Genomic DNA, 20,628 nt, shown 5'->3' on the forward strand with positions numbered 1-20,628 from the left:
TTCCGTCCCATAACACTTCCGCACTCTTTCTAATCACACAGCGCAAGCACAAACTTTATTACCACTGCATATGTATTAACTAACCAAGGCTCGATCGATCAAAATTGAAAATGAGGGTGGAAAAGGGTAAAATTTAATTTCACCCTTGTACAGTATCGGCAATTCTGTTATCCATATCCAAAGGTTATAATATATTAAAACCTTTATAAATGAAGATACTAGATTTGACAGATCGGTAATGACTGTCGTCTGCATGAGTTTTGTCTATATTTAGTAACAAGTCACATGACTGACACTCTTAAAGTGGACGTGGGGGGGGGGGGGGGGGGTATGGAAGGCCGTTTGTGTCAGATTTGAAAAACAACATCAGTAGATTGTGTAATGTTTGTAGAAGAAAGCTTTTTCTTCTTTTTTCAGTCACCTACAAAAGTTGTTAGCACAAGAAAACCATTTTTCCTATTAAATATTCATGAGAATTTATTGAATACTCAAAAGCGGCTAAGTGTGGCGTGACTGTTTACAAAGCATCTAAAACAATTCAAATTCTAAAACAAACTCTAAAGAACAAAAAAAAACAAGAGAAACTTTCTGATCTCGAACACTTTGGTGCTGGTCGACAACCATTGTTCACCAAAAACGTGTATATATGTCCATAATTAATTTACATTTGCTTCGTTAACAATCTGTTGTGTTGTTGTTCCCTCAATTTTATGACGGGTGTTGTCTTTTATACATTCTGCGTTTGTGACGTTCACATGGGACGGATTTCGATAGTGTTAAAACATGACAAAATTCACTTTCTGGTGGGAATTTTACATTTTTTGACAACAAAGGTAAGTAATTACAAAAATTTTATTATTATTTTACTTTGTATTGGACAAGGTAAACAATGATGTCGTTAAATTTATCCGGTTGTTGGATTGAACATGCGCAGTAGCGTTTTTCTGTTAATGGGACGGAATTCGATAGGTCCAGAATGTTCAATATATCTACAAGGACATAGTCCTTGGTGTATCTGTGACAGCCGGAGTGAATCGGTTAATGAACCACCTGTTCGGACAGGTACTACAGCCAGATGCGGTCATATAGCAAAAAACTGAGACGGAAATGTTCTCAATTTTGGAGTGAAAATAAATGCTTATATAATGTATGTTCGCAATGGTGGATGTTGTTAGTGCCAACGAGAACCCGTTCTATGGGCAATCTTCGCTTGAAGTTGGGCAGTTTAACATAGGTTTCAATGGCAGATGACATCTGTGTAGTGAGAAATCGGCGAACATCCTGCTGGCAAAATGGAAAAAGAGATTTTGGAGAAAAATACTTGATCTATGTCCACAAAATAAAATCTTGTTGTTCTTTACCGGAAGTCCTCCCAACGAAAACCGGAAGGTCAAGGACAGTCAAAGTTACGTTCGACGTCAGGACATGGCTGATTTACAACGGAAACCTTTAACGCAAACGCCGGAATGGCAAGCGTTGCAAGAATATTATAACAAGAATGGGACATCTATTAATATGCCTCAAATGTTCAAGGATGATCCAAAGCGTTTTGACAAATATAGGTAAAAAAGTGCATACTAGATTTGGGGCTGTTCAAATATTACGTAACACTATTTTTGCCAAAATGAGACACCCACCCATCCACCCACTTGTAACGCCCCGTAACGCTAGACCATACGCCCCCAAAATATTACTTAACGCTCGGAGATACCCCCCCCCCCCCCCCCCCCCGCAACACAGACAAAGCAACGTGGCAATGTTTATCCCCATGTGTACTACGATGACGTCATTAAAGTGACGTATTGCTGTACGATGGGAAAAAACCCGCGGGTTTTTACTTGCCATTTTAATTGATCACCATCATGGTTAACAAAGAAAAATTATACCAGACCCTAATTGGAGGGTACGGACGAGCTCACACAGAGTTGTCCAAAAAGACGGTTCAACTTGAAAACTACAAAAACGTATTTGTGGTCGGTTTGGTCTATATCACGCCTCCATCAAATCGACGACATCCAATTCACGAATGTGCCGAAATACAGATCCGACTTTGAACCACGAAGCTCAAGCAGCCGTGCATCGTATCCGCCCTAAACGGTTGGCTACCAAACGTCAGCGAGAACTGATGTGCGTCATACAATATTTGGAAAACGAAGCATTTGAATGGCTTGACGAGGACAACGTTGACGTCGATGAATTACATCGATTGTCAACGGCACACCTCTGCTTTCACCTGAATCCCGAGAATCTCTTTGGGAAAACATATAAATATAATATTAAAATGTCTGGTGTATTAAAGCATTTCAGCTTGATTTATAATTGTTTTGGGTTTATCCTGAGGGTATACGACATGTTTCGTGTGAATTACGAATGCCTTAAAACATGTTTTATTTTATAAAATAAATAATTTGTAATGTAAAACTGAAGACTGATTTAGTTTGGGTTTTTTTATAAATAAATAAATAATTTTTAATGTAAAATTGAAGACTGATAACCCACCCCGTACGTATTGGTATGGTTCGCTGTACTGCGGCCACTAAAATAGACTCGCCCGATATTTTTAGAATTTGTATGCTCCCAAATAACGTTATAAAAGGCGAAGTGTGATTGGTCAATATTTAAATTATTATTTACAGACGAAATGTTACCTGGACATTGGGGACTACGCAGTGATAGCAATCCGATTAAAATTAGTTCTACTGGTCTAAATAAGGCATTCGTAATTCACATGAAACATATCGTATACCCTCAGGATAATTCGGAATGTTTTCAAATTATTTTTAAATCACTGGCAGGATTCTGCAAGTAAGGTTTTGATTGGTGGACATGAGCTCCTACTGGCTGGTGTTAGATCCACATGTAATAGTGGAGCTAACTTTAATTAGATTGTAGTTGCTAATCAATTTTCAATTGACTATGGTCAACGACAGTCACTTTTCGGACCCTTGTTTTGGCTTCTTCCACAATAAATCGAACATATCCAACCGTAATTTTTTTGATATGATATATTATTATTATATTTGACAAAAGGTACTTTTTATTTCTTTCATATTCTAAAACTTAAAATTAATATTTCGTCCAGAATTATGAAAAAGCGCATAAACCAGTCTAGCGTACGTTTTTTCCGCTCGGTCTGGCTGAACGCAGCCCAGATGGGGGTTTTTTCTTCTTATGTAGCCTAGATATATAGAGCTAACATTTTGTGTATAGCTTTATCATGGTGTGTTACAGATCAAGTTTGACTTTCATGGCAGTGTACCCATTTTTCACAGTGTTGGCCCTTAACTTAGGAGATATGAAAATTTGTTTCCTGGATTTTTGTGTGTGTAACGCCTGAAGATATTGAGATAGAATGTTGCATATATACTCTTCACAAAAGTAGGGGAACCTGAAATATTAATGTTAATATCAACTATTAGGACGAACATACGTTTTGACCACAGACATCCTAGCAAAGAACGTTTAGGTCTGTTTATCAACACACCGAAACACATTCCATAGTTTGCACATGCATCACGCAGTTGCCCCGTACACGTGCGTGGGGTGTCATTGTCGATTTTGACAATTTCCAGGAAGGTCCATTAATCACTGTGGAACATTATTTCTGTCAATCTTTTTCATTCTGTTGATCATACAGTTGTTATTGTTTTGTTTTAGTCATTTTTATTGTTTGAATTTGCGATTTACTGATAACAAAAACGTCAACTTTCAAATTTCACTTCTGACCACAGTCGTCAAGATCTTTGGTGGTCATAAAAACTACTGTAATACTGAACTACTGGTTGTAATGTTTGCCCAATTAATTCACTATTATCTACCTGCCTCGGTGGCGTCGTGGCAGGTCATCGGTCTACAGACTGGAAAGGTACTGGGTTCGGATCCCAGTCGAGGCATGGAATTTTTAATCCAGATACCGACTCCAAACCCTGAGTGAGTCTCCGCAAGGCTCAGTGGGTAGGTGTAAACCACTTGCACCGACCAGTGATCCATAACTGGTTCAACAAAGGCCATGGTTTGTGCTATCCTGCCTGTGGGAAGCGCAAATAAAAGATCCCTTGCTGCCTGTCGTAAAAGAGTAGCCTATGTGACGACAGCGGGTTTCCTCTAAAAAAACCTGTGTGGTCCTTAACCATATGTCTGACGCCATACAACCGTAAATAAAATGTGTTGAGTGCGTCGTTAAATAAAACACTTCTTTCTTTCACTATTATCATATAACCATTCCCCACATCTGATATACCTTACAATTTTGCCAATTGTAAATTCTTATTAGAGTTCCCATACTTTTTTTTGAAGAGTATATATAGTTTTATCATGTACTGTTACAGACTAAGTTTAACGTTCATAATAATTTACCCATTTTTCAGTTATGGCCCTTGAACTTTGAAGATACTAACATTTGTTGGGCTTCGTAAAGGACACGTATTTCTTTAGCAGTACTACCAGAATGCTTGTTATTGCACATAAAAAAAAACACTTTTATTTTTCTTCAGTAAAATACTGAAGTACAAGGATGGCAGTATGCTGTTTGACTTTTCAAAAAACCTGATAAATGACGAGGTGATGAAACTGCTGTTTAATGTGGTGAGTACCTTCCCTTCTACAAATAATATTGTTGATGTCTGTTAATTATAATCATACTGCTATTGGTGTAATTGTAGGTATGTTCACCAATTAAAAGGACATTCCTGAGTTTGCTGCATTGTAAGATGTTTCCGATTAATAAAACATTTCTACGATTAAACCTACATATTAAATATATTTTCTTGTTTAGAATATCAGAGTCTGTATATTCAATGTGTTTCTGGTCGTCTTAATATTTGTAAGTAGCCCAAACTAGATTCTGTCTTCAAATAATTTCGTACGTACGAAAACATAATATTTTAGGAAATAAAATGAAATTTAACCTAGTAAAAATATTAGAACGATCAGAAACACGTTTAATATACAACCACTAATATTTTATGCAGAAAAATATATTTGATATGTGAATACAATCGTTAAAACGTCTGTTAGTCGACAACATCTTAAAAATTGTAGCAAACTCAGGAATGTCCCTTTAATTATTAATACACGTAGGACCAATTTTGCTAGCATTTGAAATTATGTATAATAAGATTAATTATACCTGTAGTTTTATGCTGCATTTTTAATTTAAAATTCCAGTTATAAACCTGTTTAGAGTTTGGGGCTTGTTGGGGATGAGGCAGTCATTAAAGGGACATTCCTGAGTTTGCTGCATTGTAAGATGTTTCTGACTAATAAAATATTTCTACGATTAAACTTATATATTAAATATATTTTCTTGTTTAGAATATCAGTGTCTGTATATTCAATGTGTTTCTGGTCGTCATAATATTTGTAGGAAGCCCAAACTGGATTTTGTCTTCAAATAATTTCATATGTACGAAAAAATAGTTTTTAGGAAATAAAATGAAATTTAACCTAGTACATATATTAGAACGAGCAGAAACACGTTTAATATACAGCCACTAATATTTTATGCAGAAAAATATATTTGATATGTAATTACAGTCGTTAACAAGTCTCTGTTAGTCGATAACATCTTAAAAATTGAAGCAAACTCGGGAATGTCCCTTTAATATCCACAACAAAAGGCTGCAGGCTACTTGGGCAAGCTGGAGTCATATGGTCATGTTCTTAAATTATACACGCTCTTGGTTGCATTCTGGCTTTATTTTCATTTGTAAATTAAGATGAAGTTTGAAACACCATGCTACCGTTTGAGACCATAGTGTAATAGGTGACTAATTATGGATATTAATTTGTGTTGTATATAGGCAAAGGAACGACAAGTGGAGAAGATGAGAGATGCTATGTTTGCTGGAGAAAAAATCAATGTCACTGAAATGCGACCTATGCTAGATATTGCCCTGCGAAATCGATCGAATACACCAATAAAGGTGGAAGGCAAAGATGTAAGTATTATAGCGGGAAACAAAATGAATTAAAGGGACAGACCCTAGTTTCAACCTGTGAAAATTAACACTAAGTTTAGTTAATCTACAAACCTGTAACACATTTGGATAAAGTTGCAATTGAGTGAAACATGAGTTTGTGACTCTGAAATGGTGAAATATCCTCTAAAAATAGACTAAAATTCGACTCCATAACTGTTACTTCTCAGACGCACGTGCGTTTTTAAAAATATGAGAAATGCATTTTGTGATATTAAAAACACCAGGATGGCCAAAAACACTTCGAATGTACGGAAATGAATAATCTAAACAATAAAATCTAAGTAAAGTATGATTTCAGTTATCAAAAACGGCTGAAATAGTAAAAAATATTCCTTAATGTTTCAAAACTAGGGTATGTCCCTTTAAAGAAACAGAATTACAATGTAGATGTGATTGACATCTAGTCGAATTTGTTAAAGGCATACTGTCACAGACCACTGACCTATTTAATGGTCTAACGAAGTATTACCCAAAACAAAAATAATTTGTTTTGTCCCTAAATGTACTTTATTCAACCATCTTCATAACCACCATACTCCATTTATTAATGACATTTTGTTAAAATAATTGAATTATGGCAATGGTCCATAATTTACAAACACAAATTGCCGAGAGGGATGACATGGATTTCATTCCATCATGGTTCAGTTAAGGTGATGCGATTGCTAGATTTGGTTTCCAACAATTAATGTAATTTTTATTTATTATCCATTTTTAGAGAAATAATGTCCTTAAATCCGTGACAGTATGCCTTTAACTTTCACGGAAGTAAAGAGTTACAATATGTACAGTGTGAGATTTTGGTTTAAAACATTTAAGTGTCATAAAGACTCCCTGTTGGAACTTCTTGAGATCCCGCCACCAACCCAGGAAACCCTGCCGTGTGTCTCCAGTAGAACAGAAGATACAAGAAATGTTTTACATGAAATCATGGAAAAGATCGCTATTTAAGACTGTGGTTTCGTAAGTTTTTAATATATAAGTTGACTGTGTCATTTCAAAGAATCGATGTAATTTGTACAAATAATATTTTCGAGCCACGCGGACTCGCCAGGATAGAGAGTCTTGTATGATGTTTGCGAGTCTCGGGTTCCCGGGCTCTCCTTAAAATCACACACTGTATGTAGTAATATAAATAATGAACTTGTATCAATCATGATTTTTGTTGTCTTCCTTATACCTAAGTCAAATACATTTAAATCAGAAAGTACCACTTTTAGTCATTTAGGTTAGCAATTTTATTTCATCTAGTACCACTGTGTTATGTAGCCTTGTGCTTGAAACGTGTGGGTACCTGTAAAAAAAGTACTCGAATTTTGTGCGGAACTAGGACAGTCATAGACGCTACCCGTTATCTCAGAAATGAGCAGCTTGACCACCAATTGTTTTCTGATTAACCTTAAGGGAGAGGAGTAGTAGTATTTATATTTGTGGCGTTTATGTTAATTGATACGCTGCAGGTAGGAGTTTTAGCCACATATGTTACTATTGTCGTCTGGGAGATTTGATTTGGTAGTATACACCCTACTACCACCCAGCAGCAGAAGTGTATATATAGAGATTATTATACGAGCTTGTGTGTCGTACTGATTTTACGCAACGAGTGTCAGGATTTTTGTATTACCCGAGCGAGAGCGAGGGTAATACATGAATCCTGGCACGAGTTTCGTAAAATCAGTACGACACACACGCGAGTGTAATAATTTCTTTATTATTCATATTATTATTGTTTGTATTTTTTTATGAATAAGAAGACCCAATGCAAAATGTGTCAGCCACAACTAGAAGGAGACGACGAAATGACGTCATATTTCAAATGCACAGTCTGAGCTAGGACTGGAGAAGCAAAGTCATGTTCTGAGGTCGCTTCCCAAAATGACGCCATTACACTTGTTATTACACGTGTGCTTCGTATGATTATTATTAACCCGGTTATGTTGAACCATGTGAATAATAAATACTGTTTCACAGATCTGTAGGGCAGAACATACCATGGAGTTTATGGTCTAGTTATGAAGCCATTCAACAATTACATAGTGTAAAATCTGACATTTGTTTATCCTCTATTAACAAATTTACTTTAATGTGATGGATACTGATTTTCAGTTGTTAACTGTCCAGGTTATGCCACGTGTTAACAAAGTTCTCCAACACATGCGCGAGTTCACGGAGTCGGTTCGGTCCGGTGCTTGGAAAGGCTATAGTCGCAAAGCCATCACAGATATTATCAACATTGGCATTGGAGGATCTTATATGGTACGTTACGTATTACTATCTAATTAGCATGATAGAATCAATTTAAAATGCATATATATTTACAATTCATTTGTCCATTGGTTCATTCATTCATCCATCCATTCATCCATCCATCTATCCATCCATCTAATCATCCATCCATCCATTTATCTGTCCATCCATTTATTTATTTGTCTATCCATCCATTTAATCATCCATCCATCCATCTATCCATCCATCAATCTATCCATTTATGTCCATCCATTTATTCATTTATCTGTCCATCCATCTAATCATCCATCCATCCCTCCATCCATTTATCTGTCCGTCCATTCATTTATTCGTCCATTTATTCGTCCATCCATCCACCCATCTATTCATTCAGTTCATGTACTAAATAATACTTTTGAAAAGTCCAATGAATGAAAACAGTTTAGACACAGCTACTTTTTTTGTTGTTGCCAAAAATACTAGACTGAGAGGCATAAATAACGCAATGGGTATTTCGCTGATATTTTCTAATAGAAATATTATGTCATCTGTATTAGGCATGCAGACAAATGACATATTGGTAACAACTGTAATTGAAAGAAGATATTGTTAAAATTCGAATTAAAAAAATAAATTAAAATGAGTTTTTTAAAAAAAAAGCACAACTTGGTTTCTTGATAATAAAACAGCAATTTCTAAACATTACTTACTATTAAAAAAGACAAACAAAAAAAGGTTACTTTTATAGGGAGACGAAAGCCGGCAATGCACACGCAAAAATATTTTCATATATGCAATGCTTTGTTGCTGCAATAAACACCCAAGTTATGCTTTTTGCTGAAAACTAATTTTATTCCATTTTTGTTCTGATTTGAACAAAATCCTCTTTCACTTACAGTTGTTACCAATATGTCATTTGTCCGCATACTTAATACATATGATTTGACATTTCTATAAGAGATTATTCAGCGAAATACTCATTGCGTTACTTATGCCTCTCAGTATATTTCCATTTTTTCAAATGTTTATTAAGGCCCCAGCAATGGCGACAGAAGCTCTACGGCCGTTCCCGTGTGGTCCCACTGTTCACTTCATTGCCAATATCGACGGAAGCCATTTGACCGAAATTTTGAAGAAAGTGAATCCTGAAACGAGTCTGTTTGTTATAGCATCAAAGGTGAGTTCTGTGTGTAATTACAATCCAGGGGCGTAGGCTGGGTGGTTCGGGGGGTTCGGACGAACCCCCCACCCCCCAGGTCCAGATCACGCTACGCCCCTACACTCAGACAGGTCCCAGCATTGGCAGGATTGTATTAACAATGCAGTTACAGTGTAATTATTATGGAATACTTCTGGTCATTCTTAAAAGCATTGTCTGCCGTACCTCAACTTTGAATCAGTTTTATATAAATCTACAGTTTCTGCTTCTTCTTTTTTTAATAATTATATTTCAAAGCTAATAATTAAAAAGGTATAGACGTATTAAAATTTGGGACACTGGTGAAAACAGAAGGTAAAATAAACTCTTTTTTTACCTATTCAGGTATTGAGTAGAAGAAAAAGGTGGGGTTTTCAATAGTGATGGGTAACTGATTTCACTGACATTTTTCAACATTTCACTATGTCCCGTTTACGAAGTTATCTTAATGCTAAAATCACCTTAAATTACTAAGTTCGACAATGGAAATCGATGACTTAAGGTGATTTTAGCACTAAGACCCAGAGACCCATATTTTCGAAGTAATCTTAGCCTATGAAACCGTAAAACCGTCGTAAGTTATGACATCACTATGGCGTGGGCTTTAGTGACATCACAACCTACAACAGTTTTATGATTTCGTGGTGATAAGATGGCTTCGAAAATATGGGCCGAGGGCCCTGTTACATGAAGCGATTTTAGCGCTAAGATCATCTTAAGCGCACAAGGTAGTTATGTACTTAAGGTGATCTTAGGGCTATAAGATCGCTCCGTGGAATGGGGCTCTGGTGAGTAGGGTTACAATGTATCTTGGCCTCAACAGTCGGTATCATTTTGTTGTAGCACACACTTGATGCGCAGTCTGTCCAGGATTGATCCCCGTCGGTGGGCCCATTGGGCTATTTCTTGTTCCAGCCAGCTAGTACACCACGACTGGTATATCAGTGGCCATGGTATATGCTATCCTGTGTGTGGAATGCTGCATATAAAAGATCCCTTGCTACTGTTGGGAAAACATCCAATGACCGATGATTGATAAATTAATGTGCTCTAGTGGTGTCGTTAAACAAAACAAACGTTTTTCATTTTGTTGTTTTCAGTCGTTCACAACTCGGGAGACGATAACAAATGCTACAGCAGCAAAGGCTTGGTTTCTTGATCATGCCAAAGATGTGAGTATGACCACGTTAAGCGCACTGAGTATGTCTCACCGGCCTCGGTAGCGTCGTGGTTAGGCCATCGGTCTACAGGCTGGTAGGTACTGGGTTCGGATCCCAGTCGAGGTAAGGCCCAATGGGTAGGTGTAAACCACTTGCACCGACCAGTGATCCATAACCGGTTCAACAAAGGTCATGGTTTGTGCTATCCTGCCTGTGGGAATCGCAAATAAAAGATCCCTTGCTGCCTGTCATAAAAGAGTAGCCTATGTGGCGACAGCGGGTTTCCTGTAAAAAAAAACAGTGTCAGAATGACCATATGTTTGACGTTCAATAGCCGATGACAAGATAAAAAAAATCAATCTGCTCTAATGGCGTCGTTAAATAAAACAAACTTTACTCTTTTTTTTAGTATGTCTGAATAGCTTATAGAAGTATTGCGCTATTTTAGTGAACAACAGAAGTAGATGGAAGCCATGCAAATATTAAGTTTTGCTACTTTACTTGTAAAAAATATAAAATATCTGATGCAAGACTCCATATGTTTCCTCTAAGTTGACTGAAGTCATGTAAATGCCGTTTCATTATTTTGCAGGTAAAAAATATCTGATTCTGCTTGTTACAATAACATTTTTTTTTTTTTTTCAGCCAAAAGCTGTAGCTAAGCATTTTGTTGCCCTGTCAGCCAATAAAATTCACAAGTACTTAATTTTTTAATTATTATTTTTTAATATCAACATGTTTAAAAAACACATGGTTAGCTTAATTAAATAATTCTGATTCACTGGTAGGTTTTCTGTCTTACTTCTATATTTACATAGCTGGGTTTTTTTTTAATTCATTTATTTTTACAGGCTAAAGTTAAAGATTTCGGCATTGATGAAAAAACCATATTTTAGTCCTGGGATTAAGTTTTTTTTTTTTTTAATAGTTACTATTTGTATATGAGTGATTTTCAACTGTATTTTTATATTAGTATTTTGCATAAATAACAATAATAGTACAATGTTACATATGAATGTATATACGTTTCACTACTTGAATACTGTGTCTTAATTATTTTCTTGTTGGATTGATTTTTGTACAGGAAAACTTGTGGGAAAGGACATACAAAAGATCCATTGTTGTCAATGGAAAAATGTCGCAAGCATCCTCTGAAGGTTGTGTGTCAGAATTGTCAAATGTTGAATATCCAATACAGGCCCGTAGCCAGCCGGTTTTATGGGGGGGGGGGGGGGGGGGGGGGGGGGTTGGTAATTTCGCGGAACTAACTTCATATGTCACATGAGTGTTTGTGTGTGCGTGCGAGAGAGAGAGAGAGAGAGAGAGAGAGAGAGAGAGAGAGAGAGAGAGAGAGAGAGAGAGAGAGAGTGAGTGGGGGGGGGCAGAGTGAGAGAGAGAGTGAGTGGGGGGCAGAGAGAGAGAGAGAGAGAGAGAGAGAGAGAGAGAGAGAGAGAGAGAGAGAGAGAGAGAGAGAGCAGTAGCGGAGCCTTTTTTTTTTTAAATCGACCATAACCTTTAAGGAGAAACGTGATTCTATTAACACGTCTGTGTAAAAGGAGAGATCAGTCATCACATATGGACCCCCACTCCCCCCCCCCCCCCCCTCCTTTCAGAAATCCTGCATCCGCACCTGGAGAGAGAGAGAGAGAGAGAGAGAGAGAGAGGGAGGGAGAGAGAGAGAGAGAGAGAGAGAGAGAGAGAGAAAGAGAGAGAGATAATTTTTATAAATGGACTGCAAGACGCTAATAAAAACTAACAGTAATTTGAAGTAAATTAAATGTGCAGCACGCCTGTTATAATACTGCAAACAGATTGTACACCACCATTCACTGGTGCATTTTAGTGTAAATATTATGTCAGAATAAATTCAGTAAAAATGTCACAATACATGTGTGGTGAGAACTATGTCAGTGGAACGTTTAGGTACAATTACCAGGTTACTTATACATGTATAATACAGTATATGTTGACAGTTGTTTTTACTTGCCCACCCTCAAGTCAGCGCACTTTTTCAACTTGCTGGTATAGAAGTGAAAGCGTACCATAGGGTCAATTGTTCTTAGTAATAAAAATCAGCAAAATGTAATTTAAATGCAACATAGGCAATCCTATATATAATCATTAAAGAAATATTTTGAAATCCATTTCCATGTTTTATATTATTTCTTTAATGAAGCAATATATATATATTACTTGAACCAGCTGCTGCAGGTAATAACCATTTGACAATGTTCCCAAAGAAACACTCACCAGACATTTTATCCTACTAAATGGGGAAGAGGGATTGCAGCTTTAAAACAATAACAGAATGAAAAGCCAGAGAAAGCTGCGCAAAACGTAGAGGCATTATTGGTGTTACTAATATTAATATTTGTAATGAACATGCTTATCTATCTTTTGACAGCTTTTTTGCTGCACGCTTGCAGACGTGCTGTCGTTGTTCAGGTCTGCCCATGATCACAAGTTTTAGAAACGTGCCGCCACGTCACTTCCAGAAAATTACTCACGTCTGTCGATTTGGTCTGGAATTCGGAATCTGTCACAATTCGGACGATTCCGTTATTACGAAATGCTTCGAAATCACCTAATAAAGACTTTCACGAATGGCAATGCGCTGAAGCCGAAAAGTAATATTTCTCCTTTTTCTCGAATGTATGAGGTTTGATTTTATCGGGCTATGTATCCCGAGTAGCCGGCAGGTATGAATCAGAAAAGACTTTGTTAGAAGAAAATTGAAACATAAAATTAGCGGAACTCCGATTTTCACGGGGGGGGGGGAGAGGGGGGATGGGGAGGGGTGCACCCATCGCAACCCCCCCCCCCCCCTTGGATATGGATGGGCCTGCAATATGTAATAGATGATGATTAATTAACAATATATCATTAAATAGACAAACTTTAATTTTAATTTTGAAAAGTAATTAAATGGTCTGTTTTAGATTGATAAAAACACTAGTATAGTAATGGAAAGAGAGTAGTATTTATAATATCTAGTTCAGCTGTATTGATGGGAGTGTAACTGTATTATTCGTTTGTTGAATTTGAGAATGTTTGGTGAACGTTAGACCATAATGAAATAAATGCTACATTTTCATCAAAGTTCACTGGCGTAGGAAGCGCGGGTGGGGGGCATGTGCCCCCCCCCCCCCTCACCTTTCAGTTATTTTGCTTTATATTTGCTTTATAAAAGTGCAAAAGTGTGTAAATATAAAAGTGTCCCCCTCCCCCGACACTTTTTGGTACCTTCCTACACCAATGAAGTTGATTGCAAAATGGGGCAAAAAGTTGTCAAATATAATTTATTTCCTTTAATATTTTTAGGACATTGACAATACCAATCATAAATAAATGGGGGAATGCCATTATCCTCTGGGTAAGTGTGGATGATCGTTTGGGATTTATTTTATTATAGCGTTACCTAAACGTTTGTTAATGAAATCTCAGATGTATAGGACTAGATGAGCCTGTTATTTTTTCTTAAAGAGACAGACCCAAGTTTCAACCCGTGAAAATCAACACTAAGTTTAGTTAATCTACAAACCTGTAACACATTTGGATAAAGTTACAACTGAGTGAAACACGAGTCTGTGACTTTGAAATGGTGAAATACCCTCTAAAACTGTTACTTGTCAGACGCACGTTCGTTTTAAAAAATATGACAAATGCATTTTGTGATATTAAAAACACCAGGATGACCAACAATGCCTGAGTGTTTAAAAACTAGGGTATGTCCATTTAATGAATTTCTCTTTAATGTGTTTCTGTTTGCAGTGGGTTTGTTTCTCACTTTGGTCTGCCATTGGAACGTCGATTGCTCTTAACATAGGTAATGCCCGAAATAGGAGTTTTGGGAAATAACAACTGACCAGTTAATAATCTTAAGACAACTCTTTGCATGTATGTGTAAACGGTGCAATACTTTTCAAATACTTGGCTATGAAAACTATTATTCCTTTCAATTAGTAATTTATCAAGGGTGGTGGGGCTGTCTCTGTTTATTGCTTTTCTATGGAATTGTGTTATTTAACAAAGTATGTCAAACAGATTTTTGAATTGTAATGAATCCGGTGCCTTAGACTAGATTAAAAAAAAAAAATAATAATAATAATAAAAACATCCGTCTTGTAGAAAGTAGCTAAAACAATTACAAAGACAAAAAGATGTCACACTGAATTGTGTTATTTCTTCCCAGGCATGAACAATTATGAAAGTATTTTGGAGGGAGCTCACTTCATGGATAAGCATTTCGCCACAGCACCACTGACTGAAAATGTAAGCATACCTTCGCAAGTTGATATATCTTGAATAAGTTCACGTTTTGCCTCACTGTGTTGAAGGTCAAGGTTACTAATAATAAAAATAGAAATACAGCGTCTACCATTCAGCCACGTTATTTCTTATCTGATCTTCAGGAAACTTCAAATGTAGAAATAGGATCGTGATATCGTGAACAAGTTCGCCTTTCACCTGTCTGCATTAAAGGTCAAGGTCACTATTACCATCAATAGAAATATGACGTAATTACCACTCTAGCGACTTCATTTCTCATCTGATTTTCTGGAAATAAGATCATAACATCGTGAACAAGTTTAAGTTTTGCCTGTCTTTGTCAAAGGTCAAGGTCACTATTACTAAAAATAGAAAACAAACCCGATGTCGTGAGGAGATTTGCAGCGTTTCTGATGCTTTGTTTTCTGTCGAATCCTGGTACTAATGAATACAATGTCTACGCCTAGATGCAAATGAAATTTGTTTGTCTTAAAATATAAAGTTCAGCTGATGAATTCCATGTTTAAATGTAACATTTCAAATGCATATTTTTCAGATTCCCGTCATATTGGCTATGCTTGGTGTGTGGTATCACAACTTCTACAAAGCAGAATACTTTTGACTAATTTATTCATGTTTGTTGGTGGTCCTAATCAACCTGCTGTATATTAAAGGGGCATACCCTAGTTTTTAAACACTAAGGCATATGTTTTACTATTAGAGCCGTTTTTGATAACTGAAGTCATACTTTACTTAGATTTTATTGTTTAGATTATCCATTTACGTACATTTGCAGTGTTTTTGGTCACCCTGGTGTTTTTAATATCACAATATGCATTTCTCATATTTTTAAAAACGCACGTGCGTCTGTAAAGTATCATGTATGGAATCAAGTTTTAGTCTATTTTTAGATGGTATTTCACCATTTCAAAGTCACAGACTCATGTTTCACTCAGTTGTAATCGTATGCAAATGAGTTACAGGTGTGTAGTTAAATAAACTTAGTGTTATTTTTTTCGGGTTGAAACTAATGTATGTCCCTTTAAATACATACACTATGTTGTGTTTTGCTTCTTTGAAAGGTCCGTTTTTAGCAATTTGTTTTCTTTCTCTCATTCATGTCTCTCCATCTGTTCTTCTTTGTTTCCTGTTTCTCCTTAATATGCAGTCAATTTTGTATGGTCACTGATTACTTTATATGTTCAATTATCCACTTTTGTTACTTAAAAAAAATATTTTGTTTAACGACACCACTAGAGCACATTGATTAATCAATCAAATGCAGCAAGGGATCTTTTATTTGCACGTTCCCACAGACAGGATAGCACATACCACGGCCTTTGATATGCCAGTCGTGGTGCACTGGAACGAGAAATAGCGCAATGGGCCCACTGGCGGGGATCGATCCCACACCGACCGCGCATCAAGCGAGCGATTTACCACTGGGCTACGTCCTGCCCCATTGTTGCTACTACTTCTTTCGGTTATGTATCTGCTACTATTGCTCGTTATCTTGTTTACATGAATGTATCTGTTCTAAATTTGTGGGGAAATGTACTAATATAGGCTTATGTCTGCAAACCAAACCTACCGCCATGAAAAAGACGGAATAAATATTCTTTAAAAAAAAAACAACACCCAACACTTTTTGGGGCATACCCAGAGAGGAAAAACGCTGAGGCAAACCCAAATGCTGCTTGGGGGGGGGGGGGGGGGGGGGGGGGGGGGGGGGGTGCAGGCTCTGAGCTATGCGGCGTGAAGTTCGGGGAAATTCTAGACGAGGCAAGCGCCTCGTCTGCATCATGCTGGCTACGCCCGAGATTTTATTCTGAATATGTAGAAGAACCAAATATTATGATCCACAGCATATCCCCATATGATCCCTTGATACCCCTCCCCCCCCTCCGATTCGCCTCCCTGCCACCACTTCAGTTTGTTAATTATTTCCACACACACATATATATATAAGATCCACATATTAATAGATTGGTGGTACTTTATGAAATGAAATATTTGTTGATTAATTTGGCCATTTAACGTCACAATTTAAAATTAATATGTACTCTGTGTACTCTGTGTACTGGTACAATTCCAGATTCAGCACGATAATTTTGAATATGAAAAAGTACAAGAAAAAATAACAGAGGGGAATTTTCAACCTCTACGGATAGAAATGGAATTCTTCAAGATTTCAGTTGCTGTCTCTATATGTCTCTCCTTTCCTCAAATTGTTTCTATGCATACACAATATGCAGATATTTATTTACAGACAGAGCTTTAATGTAGGTTTCATACTGATTTTAGTATATGCACAGATTTGCGGCCTACGTCCAGATGGCGGATATGGAAAGCAGTGGAAAGTTTGTCACTCGCAGTGGTCAAAGAGTTAACTACACGACTGGCCCGATCGTGTGGGGAGAACCAGGAACCAATGGGCAGCATGCTTTCTACCAGCTCATCCATCAAGGTGTTTTACTTGGAATTATCTTTTTATATTAATTATCAGCAGTAGTTTAAAGTCGCACGCCCTAGTTCCATCCAGCAAAAATAAATTATAATTTTAGTTAATCTACAAACCTGTAACACACTTAGATCACGTTTTGATAAAATGGAGTGAAAAAGCAGGTTTTATATTCGTAATTCACATGAAACATATCGTATACCCTCAGGATAATTCGGAATGTTTTCAAATTATTTTCAAATCACTGGCATGATTCTGCAAGTAAGGTTTTGATTGGTGGCCATGAGCTCCAACTGGCTGGTGTTAGATCCACATGTAATAGTGGAGCTAATTTTAATTAGATTAGGTTACATCCCGCCCTAGTTGGAAAAGATGTTTAAATTTCTTTTGAACCTTTTTTTTTTTTTTTTTTTTAATATGTATGAAACAGAATACTATATATAAGTCATAATATGTGTCATCTAAATATTAAATTCACAGCATTATCTTATTCTTTTGCAGGCACACGATTGATTCCATGTGATTTCATCATGCCAGTTGAGACACACAACCCTGTACAGAAAGGATTACATCACGAGGTAACGCCGCCTCCTTTATCTGGGTGTTACCAGTAATTAAAGACCCAGCTTTGATGGTGCAGTGGTTGAGTAACAGGATGCAGCTCAGTAATACAGCGATGTTTGTGATGATGCATTAGGGTTGATCACGCATAAAATGTTCTTTCCATCCCAACCATGACTTGTATATCAAAGGCCATGGTATGTGCTGTCCTCTCTGTGAAAAAGTGTCCTGTCTATGAAAGACCCCTTGCTTCTATTTGGTAAAAAAAAAGCCTGTGGTGACAATGTTTTTTTTTTCTTCTAACTTTCTAGATCACGTGTCAAAAGTTTGTTTTGTTTAAAGACACCACTTGAGCACATTGATTAATTAATCATTGACCATTGGATGTCAAACATTTAGTAATTCTGACTCGCAGTCATTAGAGGAAACCCACTACATTTTCCCAAATGCAGCAAGGGATCTTTTATATGCACTTTCCCACAAACAGGACAGCACATACCACGGCCTTTGACCATTTGTGGTGCACTTGTTGGAACGAGAAAAAACCCCCAATCAGTTTGAATGAATCCACTGAAGTGGTTCGATCCTGCGATGCATGTTCCTCAAGCGAGCGCTCAACCGACTGAGATCAAGTGTTGAAGTAACCGCATGTTAGACACCAACTAGCCATATATTATAGTTTTAAATGTGCTGAAGTGTCGTTAAATATTCCTTTCCTTCTTTTCGGTCAAGACGTGCTTGATGCACGGTCGGTTTGGGATCAATCCCCGTCAGTAGGCCCATTGGGTTATTTCTCGCTCCAGCCAGTGCACCACGACTGGTACATCACAGGCTGTGGTATGTGCTAGCCTGTCTATGGGATGGTGCATATAAAAGATCCCTTGTTGCTATTCGAAAAGAGTAGCCCATGAAGTGGCGTCAGCGGGTTTCCTTCCTCAATATCTGTGTGGTCCTTAACCATTTGTCCGATGCCATATTTTAAAAATAAAATGTGTTGAGTGCGTCGTTAAATAAACCATTTCCTTCTTCTTTCTTTTCTTTCCAAATAGAAAACAATATGCCAAGTGAAAGAAAAATAACAGATTTAATATGCTCGAGAGCTTTTTATAGCTTGAGGGTGCATTGCATTGGAAAGCTGCTGGCAACGCAGAATGTCAAGTCGTCATTAAACTTGTGATCATTAATCAAGAAGTTTAAAGGAGCATTCCTGAGTTTGCTGCAATTTCTAAGATGTTATCGACTAACAGACACTTTTTAACGATTGTAATTACATGTCAAAAATATTTCTCTGAATACAATATTAGTGGCTGTATATTAAACGTGTTTCTGATCGTTCTAGTATAATATTATGTACTAGGTTAAACGCGCTCTCTCACAGATGGTTGACCTAATTATTGGCCTAACAAGGTATTATATGACAATATGTACATTTGATTTGTACCTAAAAGTACTTTATTGAACCATCTATATAACCACCATATCACACTTATTATTGATATTTTATAAAAAAATAATTGAATTATGGGTATGGTCCATAATTCTGAGAAAAATAACGGCTATTTGAAGAGGAGAGGTGTGACGCATTATTTTGAGTCACGTGACGGGCATTCCCTGAATAACCGCAGTGTCAAAACGATTTACCAAACTCGTGTAACGAGAACGCTTGACCGTCCTCTGCGACGTAGGGTAAACAGAAAAACAACAACAGTGAAAATAAGTTATTAAAAAATAATAAAAAAACATGTACTGAATGATAATAAGCTGATACATTAATTTATTTTAATAACAGAAGCATGTTAAACGTCGACAGTCCCGACTAGTTAGGCCTTTGCATCTATAGGTAAATTTATCGTTAGTCGTACGCGAAAAACTCTAAACATCTGGATCATGAACATCTTCATTTTCCACCTTGTCAAATTCAATATTATGCAAAATATGCCATAACAGCTGACATGAGATAGGAATTGTTACATTTTTAAAGAATACTCTGAACTAGACGATGTGACTATATATACGAAGGCCGTGTATATAGCCTCCACTAACGAGGGCTGGCTATATTCACAGCAAAAATGTATATAGGCGGTAAATAAGTACATGTATTTGATTGATCCATATTACCAAACCATCTGGAACAGGAGGAATACATACTAAGTACTGTACGAACAGTGCATTTTCTTAACAGGGGAGGGGGTGGGCGAGTATATGAATTTAACGGACCCTTTTGTGTACGTTTTCCATATGTGAGGGATTCAACTAAAGCACCCAGCATAATGTGTTATTATACTAAACATGCATAAACACCACTAAGGCATCTGAGGTTTATTTCTCTTTGTTTAGACTTAAGGTACTTGGGAAATTCCTCCAAGACACTTGGGACATTAATATATGGTAAACACTGTCACTGAGGTTGTCTTAAGGAACCCAGGACAGTAATGGTCTGCCAGTATTGGTCAGGTGTGTGTGATGTTATCAGAGTGACTGGGGTAAAAGATAGTTCACTGAGAGACTGAGCGAGAGACAGACAGACAGAGAGAGAGAGAGAGAGAGAGAGAGAGAGAGAGAGAGAGAGAGAGAGAGAGAGAGAGAGAGAGAGAGAGAGAGAGAGAGTGTGTGTGTATCTGGCAAGAGAGAAAGACGTTTGGGGCCAACTCTCCATATCATATACTTTGGTTATATGTTATCATCATGGATTAAAGAATATAATCGAGATCGAACTTGTGTAGTTTTTGAGTGAGGGTGCTTTATGCACTCGGCCACACATAGATATATGAA

At 37.1% G+C, this 20,628-nt stretch overlaps 1 protein-coding gene across 1 annotated transcript in view; it reads left to right on the forward strand.

The window, feature by feature from the left end:
- Positions 1-20,628, forward strand: part of LOC121377946 (glucose-6-phosphate isomerase-like) — a 40,469-nt gene that overhangs the window by 12,427 nt on the left and 7,414 nt on the right. Inside the window, exons 4-11 of the mRNA XM_041506040.1 lie at positions 1,368-1,562; positions 4,494-4,584; positions 5,802-5,939; positions 8,088-8,237; positions 9,241-9,384; positions 10,506-10,577; positions 17,139-17,301; positions 17,797-17,873. Coding sequence (XP_041361974.1) covers positions 1,368-1,562; positions 4,494-4,584; positions 5,802-5,939; positions 8,088-8,237; positions 9,241-9,384; positions 10,506-10,577; positions 17,139-17,301; positions 17,797-17,873 — 1,030 coding nt within the window. The remainder of the gene's footprint in view (positions 1-1,367; positions 1,563-4,493; positions 4,585-5,801; positions 5,940-8,087; positions 8,238-9,240; positions 9,385-10,505; positions 10,578-17,138; positions 17,302-17,796; positions 17,874-20,628) is intronic.

The sequence above is a fragment of the Gigantopelta aegis genome, chromosome 7, assembly GCF_016097555.1.
Source record: "Gigantopelta aegis isolate Gae_Host chromosome 7, Gae_host_genome, whole genome shotgun sequence".
NCBI lineage: Eukaryota > Metazoa > Mollusca > Gastropoda > Neomphalida > Peltospiridae > Gigantopelta > Gigantopelta aegis.